Raw genomic sequence first — 10,542 nt, forward strand, 5'->3', positions numbered from 1 at the left:
GATTTGTTTACTTTTTCAGTCCAATCAAATTCAACAACAATCCCCTGCTTTTCAATGGCTACTCAAACCCTTCCATCTTCCGAACATCGTTGGACGTGCGATGTGTTTGTGAGTTTTAGAGGTGAAGACACAAGAAAGAGTTTCACGGATCACCTCTACACCGCCTTGGAGCAAGCCAGAATTAACTGCTTTACAGATGACGATGAGCTTCCAAGAGGAAGGGACATTTCTACCGAACTACCCAATGCCATACAACAATCAAGGATTTTTATTGTGGTTTTTTCCAAAGGCTATGCTTCCTCTAGTTGGTGCCTTAAAGAGCTTGCGGAGATAGTTCGCTGTACGAATGCTATAGGCCGGATTCTTATTCCAATATTTTATCACGTGGACCCTTCAGACGTTCGAAAACAAACTGGAACTTTTGCTGAATCATTTATTAGGCATGAAGAGGAGTATCAAAATGATACGGAGAGGGTGCGGAGCTGGAGAAGAGCTCTTACTAGGGCTACAGACTTTTCCGGCTATGATCTCAAGGCTGTAAATGGGTAATATACTATGGTTTATTGTGGTTTTTTCAACATTTTTATATCACTGTTTGTCCCTTTTCTTTTTTTTTTTTCTTTTAAATGTTGGATGAAAATTGATTAAAAAAAATTAAAGTTGAGCTAAAAGTGGATTGACAAAATTTTGAGAAAGATTTCTCAAGATTATCTTAGAATCCAAAGAAAAGAATCTCAAATTAATTTGGCATACTTCAATCATTGTGAAAATACACCTTTTACTTGGACAAATTCTAATTGCTGATTAGTGGCCGAAATATCGATGAGTCCTCAATCAGAAAACAATTATAAGCTACTCACCCACATTTCTCTAAACTTATTTGGCAATGGGGAAGTGTGATATGTGATGTTGTAAACAGCAGTAGCTCTACCGACTGGAGCAAACAGTATTTCAAGTTCGTCCAAGAAAATAAAGAGATTGATTAAGCAGTGCTGATGCTCTTGCCTTAGCAATCAATTTTCCCATATAATTCTAGATTGTTTTGCTGATCTAAAGTTCTTGAACAAGAGATTTTTCTAACAGATATGAAGCAAATATAATTAAAGAGTGAAAAAATATGAGTTTTTTAACCTATTCATTCCATTCTATTCCATTTCTTCTTAATTCATCATTTTCTTTTTTGTTTAGATGGGTAAGATCTGCATCGATCTTGTTCTAACAAAACACAAAGATAGGCTTCTCATGTATGATGTAGCTTCACTTTTTAGCTCTATATGCTACAAATTCATGGGAATGAGATCTACATGTAACTTCTTAACGGTCTTCACACGGATGGGGAGTAAATGATGCAAGCCAAAGCCGAATTTTTGGGCATAGACTTTTAATTAAATTAAATATGTGAAGTTACAATAAAGATGAAGTGTATATACAGTATAATCACATATAGAAAAGTTAGTTTTTGAGTTGAATTTTGTATGGTTTTCTGTTCCATGTCCATGCTACTGGGATATAAAGATCATGCCATTTAGAGAGAGATCTTGGTTCTAGAATTATCAAGTCTAGTATGGCCTTCTAGATAAAATGTCATACACTTGATGTGAAGGATATTTTAACCATACTTTCCCTGTAACAGTTAATGGCGTTCTCCATGAACAGGAAAAAAAGGAAAATGAAAAGAAAAAAATTGTTTTGTGGCATGTTATTGGGGACGAACAAGAAACTATATAGAAATATATTGAAATGATAGCCTCTATAAATTTGATGTAACTTAATAGTCATAATGAATGAGATGATAACATCCTTTTGGTACTGAAGATTCATAATTTTCCTTTTTTCTTTTATTAATTTATTGACCCTTGTGCATGTTTTAACCATTTTCCTTTGAATCATTGTGATCAGGTATGAGTCAAGGCTCATCAAATTGATTGTTGAAGAAGTTTGGCTTCAGGTACCCTATTCACTTGAATATTTCCATGCACCCAATTATAATATATGCTAGTGTTGAAGAGGTGAAATCTTTATTAAATCTTGGAACGAGTGAGGCTTGCATTGTGGGAATTTATGGAATGGGTGGAATAGGTAAAACAACCGTAGAAAAGCTGTCTATATCCAAGTGTGTGATGGATTTGAAGGAATCAGTTGTCTTTTAAACATTAGAGAAATTTCAGAACAGTCAATTGGTTTGCTTCATTTACAAGAACAACTTACTTCTGATATATTGAAAATGAAGAATTTGAAGATTGGCAGTATTGATAAGAGACAACATTTATGTATAAAAACATGTGCGCATACACAAACACAATAGACATGTTATGAAGATATGCATGAGAGTTGTCTTTTTTCCAAGTATGCATCTCAGTTTGAATAACATGATTGACATAACTCATAAGTCTGATCTTAAATCCGGAACTCTCTAAATCAAGTTAGCAACTGATTCTAATAATTTCTAAATCCTTTTAGTGTTCTTCACCTTTCTAATTAGAAAAAAAATGTAAAGTCAGTCACTGTAGTTACACAGTTGCAAGTTTCTAGTGGCATAAAAATTTGTTGATAACTTATATTGGTATGCAATAAAAGCAAATAGATTCCTACTCTTAACTTTCATTTAAAACTTTGATGGAATCCGTTAGTGTGATATGTCAGACCCAATTGTATAATGACATGTATGTTGATCATATATATAGACATACTGCTCTGATGCTCAACTAATATGTGTTATTTGGCAAATTGTTATTGTTATTGTCAACTAAATATGTTTTTTGTTTTGCGGCAAAATCTATGTTGATTTTAGATGTCATCTAGGGAGCCGCCGAAATGCTACTGTGGTCTGAGAACACATCTAACGACTTCATGGACCGACGATAATCCGGGAAGGCGTTTCTTCGGATGCGCTCGATATGGCGAACAATCACATTGCAATTTTTTTGATTGGTATGATCTACCAATTTGTGAACGCGGCGCTAAGCTTATAATTGAAATGAGGGAAGAGATACTCGAAATGAGGGAAGAGATTGAGATGTTGGAAGGGCAACTTCATTAGCAAGCGGCAAAATAGAGGCGCTCACGTACGTGTCCATTTAATTGTGTCATGAAGCTTATAATTATTGTATGTGTTCTTTTAGGAACAATGAGAAATTGGTCAGGATTTTTATGTAGTAACTTTTGTATTTGAGCTTAGATATATGCTTCCTGGTTTATGTATCGAGTAATAATGCATTAGCCTTGTTGGTTGTATACAAAAGTAATTAATTATGGAAGTTTTGCCATCATAATTAGCTTAATTTGTGATCAATCGTTTTTATCAATTATGAGTATCAGACTTAATCTTCAACTCTAGTTAGAACTATGAAAGAATCTAATTATCTACATTGTTCCTGAAATCTAAAAATACAGGAGTCTTATTCAAAATCTCAAAGATAAAGAGAGATAGAGAACAACATTTTTCCTGAAATTCATCTGAAAAAAGTACTGCTCTATGACACTTCTGTAATTTACACATTCACTCATTAAGAAACTCTTTTAACTCTTTTACTTTCACTGTGGGGAACAACGCATGTCAAAAGGACTTCCACATTCACTCATTAAGATTAAGAAAATTATAATGACATTTGCACGCTCGAGTAGGAAAAGAATTAAAATCCGGGTAAAGACAGTAGGAAAGTTCGTGAGAAAGAGAGACTAGTTGCGTAGAACCAAAGCCAAAATACAGAACTTACCAAAAAATAAGAAAAGAAGTTTCCTTACGCTCTTCGCAGTTCACACTATGAGGAGGCCTTAATTAGCAGCATGGCCCGCTTCTAACTTTGGATTTCCGCAACATCTTTTCAAATTATTCTTTAACCACAAAAATCAAAATAAATTAAAAATTATATATATATAGGAGAGAGAGAATGCTAAGTATTTTCTTGGTGTTTCTTTTGGTTCTAGGTAGATATTATTTTTTTTAAAAAAAAAAAATTGACTATTATTTCTCTGATCCAATTTTTAGAAAATAACATACACCTAAGACTAAGAAAACACCTAACATTTCTCAATAATTTGTTTATATTTTTTTATATTTTCTTACAAATTCAATAAATCAACTATCAAATTTGTAGAGTTTATTATTGACTTATATAAGGTCCACCTAAGTATACAAATTTAATAATTAATTTATAAGATGATATATAAAAATTATGTGCACAATATTGACATTAATATTTCTCGCATGTCAACTTTCCAGCTATCCACGACACTGCGACGTGGGTGACATGAGTGCATCTTTTTCTTCTTTTCAATGAAGTGTACAACACAAGCACACTCCTCATGTATTTGATTGGTTAGTCTGCTGGTGGCCACGTTATTTACAGATACTTCAATGGAAAAGTGTTCTAAAGGAAGGAAAGAGGGACGACCGCTTTCACTTCTATTAGAAATTACTTGAGAATAAATATAGACGGCTTTACGTAAGAATGTCCCCCGTTTGAGCTGCCTTCCACGACACTGCGGTGGCTCTTCAATTTTATTTATTTTTATTTTTAATTTGTAAGAATGTTTTTGTCTTTTTAAAAACGGTTAAGAACATTTTTTGTTTTTTTAGATAAAATGTCAATTTTGGACAAAAATTCATTCTAAACTGAGTTAAAGGAAGTTTCTCAAACCTCGTCTATAAAAATGAAGGATGTCTATTTACATGTAAGAAACATATGTATTTTTTTTTTTTTTTTAATTACAAAGGACAATTTTGAAAGAACATTTTTGTCTTTTTCATATAAAAGATACTTGGACAATTTTTAGTAGTTTGGAAGATATTAACAATAGTGTGTTAGTTCGATGAATACATATAACTTTTCATTAAAAAAAGGGCACAAAGAGTGAGGGAGCAATTATAGTTTGAATGTGAAATACATATAATAAAATTTACGTTAATTTTGTTTTTAATTTTTTTTTAAAAAAATTACATGTTTCTAACATGCAAAAAAGTAATGTTAACTAAAATCCTCTTTGTGTCTTTATAAATGTGATACAACTTTTAAAAGGAAAATGTTATATTTACTTATCTGGTTTTCTTTTATCCTCTTACTTTTTAAAATTACCATTGAATATATTTATGAAATTCATATTCTGTGGGGCCATATGGATCCAATTGTAATTTTATAAAGCGAAAAAAATAGGAGAATAATCAAGAGAAGATGTATAGCATATTTCCTTTTAAAATTACTAATAACATAAAATTTAATAATAATCTTATCAAATTAAGGCCTTGTTTGGCAAAACATTTTTGTCTTCATTATTGTAGCTGAAAATGATTGATGTTATATAAGGTTTTAAATTTTTTGTATTGAAAAGTAAAAAGGTTTTATTTTGTAGTTATTATACCCAGAACTAAATTTAAGATTAAAAAAAAGCATAAAATAGTTAAAAAATAAATCAATCACACAAGGCAAATGTAAGATCACCCTCTTCTTAAAATGGTACGTGTCGATCTCCGATGAAGCAGTGGGAGGATTTCACGAAGTACTTTATTATATCGCATATGCATGAGTTTTGGATGTTTGGGAGATGCATGTTCTGTTAAATGCATGAGATGCCTTCAAATATTTTGGAGCATGCCTCTTGTTAGAGATGTATACAACAAGCATGCATGGTTTGCAAAAGAAGAGAGAATGAGTGCTAATTTGCTAGAAAGTCATATTTCAAACGACTTGTTTTTTAAACAAATTTTAGACATGCTGTGTTTTCATACACTTTGTTATATAGAGGAAGATATCTAAGATCATTTCCTTTTTGTGTTTTATCAATTACCTTGTGTTTTTTTGTCCTTCTTTTTATAACTTTTTTGAGCTCTCTCTCTCTCTGTGTGCAGATGAATCTTTGGTTTCTGCAGCATCTCCAGCAGCAGAACCCAGGTCACCTTCTCAGGGTGTGGGTCTTATCCAGGCTGATGGAAGTGGAGATTGCATGAACTTGTTATCATATCCATATGAACGGTTGAAAGTGATTTCTAGTGACCCGGTAGCAGGAATAGATGTAACTAAAAGAGAGGTACATGCCCCTTTTCCTTCTTTACAGATGTACAGGTGCCTAGTTCATTGTAGTGTTCTAGTAAAAACTTTGGTCCTAACTTCTTGGAAAATAAAATCTTTTTTTTTTTCCTTTCTTTCTCCTACCAATAAATCCATAGCAGCATTGTGGCAACAAGGGGAGAGAATGTCAAGCTTATATATGTCTCAGTTTTCAAACAAATTTTTAGGGAAAAGTATACTTTGGCCCCCTCAATTAACAGTCATTTTTTATTTTGCCCCATAAATTGATAGTTGTGACACTTAGATAAACTACCATTTTGTTGCAATTAAACTAGTTTCGCTTGCCACTTCCACCTCCGGTGCTAGGAATGTTAGCCTTCTGAAAACTGCAGCATATTATTATTAGTTGACATTAGCATACAACAGAAACTTCATACGGTTGTTGTGTAGTTTGATCACATCACATCACTTGTACATTCATTACTACTACCACTCTCTATGATCCATCTGTAACTAAAGAGGTCTGCACATTCTTGTGGCTGCAGGCATATTTATCCGACGAGGAGTTTCTAGAAAAATTCGGAATGACGAAACGAGCTTTCTACGGGCTTCCTAAATGGAGACAGAACAAGCTAAAGATGTCTCTTGATCTATTTTAGGGCATGCTGTCATGAGACTAAAGCTAGATGATGATCTCAACTCATGATATTTTTCCGTTGTCGAGTATCAACAGATTTTTCTTCTTAGATAGAAATCCTTGATTAAAGATTTGGCCAAAAAGTTTAATTTGTCATCTCACTCAAATCATTTCATTCAGGATGTTATTATGTGTATGATCCAGTAGAATTCAGACACTTTTGACATAGTTTTAAAAAATTTCCATTGTGCAATGTTATGATATATTTATATAACTCAAGAAGAAACTTTTTTTTAAGTGAACATCCACATAACACAAGAAAGTATTTAGAATTGATATACATCTTCCCAAGTACTCACTTCCTATCGTGATTGTGAAATCACCATTGAATTCTACAATTACTTTTATTATTTGTTATTTCATTTGGTGGTGATTTTTATAGCTACGCCTTGAAGTAAATGCTTTGAAGTATGTGTAACAATCCTCGAAAAAATTTGTGCACGCATTATCAATCTTCTGCTAATTTCAAGTGTTAAGAATCCTTTATATTGTGTTTTTTTTTTTTTTTTTTTTTCTCCCATTTTGAAAAAGTTATTTATTGCAATTATATCAAACTGGTCCATAGGATGTCAAAATTACAAAAACTGTTAATTTACCATCCAATAGTTTGACGAAAACTTTTAATTTACGTCATAACTAATAATTGATTAACTCATGCTGTAGTCGATCCCACATTGTAGAAATAAACGGCAAAAATTACAAGATTCAAGAAAAAATTTAGTTTTTTTTTTTTTTTTTTTTCTCACCAAAGCGACCTCTACAATTTATTTTGCAAAAAATCTCCAATAATTTTTTGGCCGGTGGCAAAGCCAAACTCATAAAACTAAAAATAATAAATAAATAAATAAAATTAAAAAAAAAAAAAAAAAAAAAACCCCAAAGTTAAAGCGCAATTCGGTCAATAAAAGAAAAATGGCGCCAACTCTGGGATTTCAAACACTAAAGCACTCGCAAATCCCTGGGACTGTCATTCCCAGCGGACCCAGTCCTATCCTTTCCCAATTCCTTTTATATCCAATCCCTCAATTCTCAACCCAATAGTTGAACCTCTCTCTCTCTCTCTCTCCAATAATATGTGTTATTTGGCAAATTGTTATTGTCAACTAAATATGTGTTTTGTTTTGCGGCAAAATCTATGTTGATTTTAGATGTCATCCGCTGGAAAACGTAGGAAGTGGCGGGAGTGTGACTGTGGTATGAGAACATATCTACAGACTTCATCGAAGCCAAAAACTCCAGGAAGGCGGTTCTTTGGATGCTCGCGATATCCCGAGCAATCGCATTGCCAATTTTTTGAATGGTATGATCCCCCTATTTGTGCACTCGACGCTAAGCGTATAACTAATTTGAGGAAACAGAATAAGAAGTTGAAAGAACAACGTCGTAAGCAAGCGGCAAAATAGAGGCGCTCACGTGTCCATTTAATTGTGACATGTGGCTTATAATTGTATATGTCCTTTAGGAACAACAAGAAATTGGTCAGGATTTTTATGTAGTAACTTTTGTATATGAGTTTAGATAATGGTTCCTGTTTTATGTATCTACTAATAATGTATTAGCCTTGTTGGTTGTATACAAAAGTAATTAATTATGGAAGTTTTGCCATCATAATTAGCTTTGTGATCAATCGTTTTAATCAATTATGAGTATCAAACTTAATCTTCAACTCTAGCTAGTTAGAACTATGAAAGAATCTAATAATCTATATTGTTCAATTTTATTTTCTATGGGCTCAAAAATACAGGAGCCTTATTCAAAATCTCTAAGAGAGAGACACATAACAACATTTTTCCTGAAATTCATCCGAAAAAAGTGCTGCTCTATGACACTTCTGTAATTTACACATTCACTCATCAAGAAACTCCAACTCTTTTACTTTCACTGTGGGGACAACACTAGTATGGCCTTTTAGATAAAATGTCATACACTTGATGTGAATTATCAAGAAAAAAATTGTTTTGTGGCATGTCATTTGAGACGAACAAAACTATATAGAAATATTTTGAAATGATAGCCTCAATAAATTTGATGTAACTTAATAGTCATAATAAATGAGATGATGATGTGCATCACTGAAGATTCATAATTTTTGTTTTTCTTTTATTGAATTATTTCCTGTTTGAATCATAACGATCAGGTACGAGTCAAGGCTCATCGCAAAGATTGTTAAAAAAGTTTTCTGTCACGTACCCTATTCACTTGAATGTTGCCATGCACCCAATTAGAATATATTCTCTTATTGAAGAGGTGAAATCTTTATTAAATCTTAGAATGAGTGAAGTTTTCATTGTGAAAATTTATGGAATTTGTGAAATAGGTAAAACAACAGTAGATAACTGTCTATAAACATTAGAGAAATTTCAAAACAGCCAATAGGTTTGCTTCATTTACAAGAATAACTTATTTATGATATCTTGAAAATGAAGAATTTGAAGATTGGCAGTGTTGATAAGAGACAACATTTATGTATAAAAACATGTGCACATACACAAACACGATAGACATGCATGAGATCGAGTTGTCTTTTTTCCAAGTATGAATAACATGATTGACATTTGCATGCTCGAGTAGGAACAGAAATCCGGGTAATGACAGTAGGAAAGTTCGTGAGAAAGCGAAAGAGAGACCAGTTGCGTAGCACCAAAGCCAAAAAAAAAAAAAAAAGAGTTAAATACTAAAAACCCCTTAGTGTTTCATTTTTTTATTTTTTTTTCCCTAGGGTTTCATTTTTATCACAAGATATTAGTTGACTTAACGAAACTCCACGTCACTAACACGTGGACCAATTAAAATTCGACACCTGACATAAGTGGCCACATCATCAGTGCCTAGGGTGGCCTGATCACCCCATCTGTCCGAATGGGGGTGGTTGAGGCCAAGGGGGTGGCTGAAACCACCCCCATGGAGCCAAGGGGGTGGTTTCGGCCACCCCTTTGGCACCTTGGGGGCGGCTCCCAATTTTGTTTTTTTTTTTGAAAAAATATAAAAAAATAAAAAATTTAATTAGGTGGTCACATCATCACCGATGAGGTGGTTACTTATATCAAGTATCGAATTTTAATTGATCCATGTGTTAATGGTGTGGACTTCTGTTAAGTCAACTCACGGTTAATGAATGGAAAGACTAATTTGATCTTTATCAAAATTACAAATACCTTTTATGATAAAAATCAAACTTAAGAGAAAAAAAAAAAAAAGAAAAAAAAAAAAAGTGAAACCCTATAGGGTTTTTAGTATTTGACCCAAAAGAAAAAAAGGTTTCCTTACTTTCATGGCCCACTCCAAACTTTAAATTAGGACAATGTCTTTTTAAATTAATAAAAGTTGTTAATGTCTCACCTACACTGCTACGTGGGTGACATGACTGAATCTTACTCTTCTTTTCAGTAAAGTGTTCAACACAAACAGACTCGTCCTATATAGGATTGGTTAGTCTGCAGGTGGCCGCGTAATTTACGGATACTTTAATGGAAAGCGTTTCATAGGAACGGAAGGAAAGAGGGACGGCCGCTTTTATGTAAGAATGTCCGCTTTTGAGCTGTCTTCCACGGCAGCTTTTAGTTCTACTGTTCTAGAGTCTTTCTCTCGGCTGTTCATCTCCCTCCTCCCCCTACACATGGTCTGAAAACTGGATTAAGCGGTTTCTTTATATTCAAACGATTGAAAAATGCCATCTTTATATTATCCAAGTAACCAGAAAAAATTTCTTTTCCAAAAGACTTGTTATTCTTTTTTTTCTTTCTTTTTTTTTAAAAAAAATAAAACTAAAATTTTTTTTTTTTTTTTTTCAAAGCTTTTTTACAGCTTAGGGTCAAAACTTGATAAAAATATATTCAATTT

At 32.9% G+C, this 10,542-nt stretch overlaps 2 protein-coding genes across 2 annotated transcripts; both read left to right on the forward strand.

Moving 5' to 3' along the window:
• Positions 1–141: 141 nt before the first annotated feature.
• On the forward strand, positions 142–3,108 carry LOC132163137 (disease resistance protein Roq1-like; the record flags this gene model as incomplete). The annotated part of the gene is made up of 3 exons (XM_059573328.1): positions 142–545; positions 1,900–1,948; positions 2,792–3,108. Coding segments are annotated over 3 exons (702 nt in total), but the record flags the coding sequence as incomplete, so codon positions are not given.
• Positions 3,109–4,653: 1,545 nt separating this feature from the next.
• LOC132163138 (villin-4-like) lies at positions 4,654–6,799 on the forward strand. The gene is made up of 3 exons (XM_059573329.1): positions 4,654–4,674; positions 5,740–6,024; positions 6,551–6,799. Exons 1-3 carry the CDS (start codon positions 4,654–4,656, stop codon positions 6,662–6,664), a joined length of 420 nt encoding a protein of 139 aa, XP_059429312.1. The 3' UTR covers positions 6,665–6,799.
• The last annotated feature ends 3,743 nt before the right edge of the window (positions 6,800–10,542 follow it).

Source organism: Corylus avellana, chromosome ca10, assembly GCF_901000735.1.
Source record: "Corylus avellana chromosome ca10, CavTom2PMs-1.0".
Classification (NCBI taxonomy): domain Eukaryota; kingdom Viridiplantae; phylum Streptophyta; class Magnoliopsida; order Fagales; family Betulaceae; genus Corylus; species Corylus avellana.

Bases quoted from the DNA above. Each gene is read 5' to 3' on its own strand.
- LOC132163138 (XM_059573329.1), top strand. From the start codon at position 4,654: ATGAAGGATGTCTATTTACAT. The intron at 4,675-5,739 runs GTAAGAAACATA...TTTGTTATATAG, and splicing joins TGAAGGATGTCTATTTACAT to AGGAAGATATCTAAGATCAT. The intron at 6,025-6,550 runs GTACATGCCCCT...TTGTGGCTGCAG, and splicing joins TAGATGTAACTAAAAGAGAG to GCATATTTATCCGACGAGGA.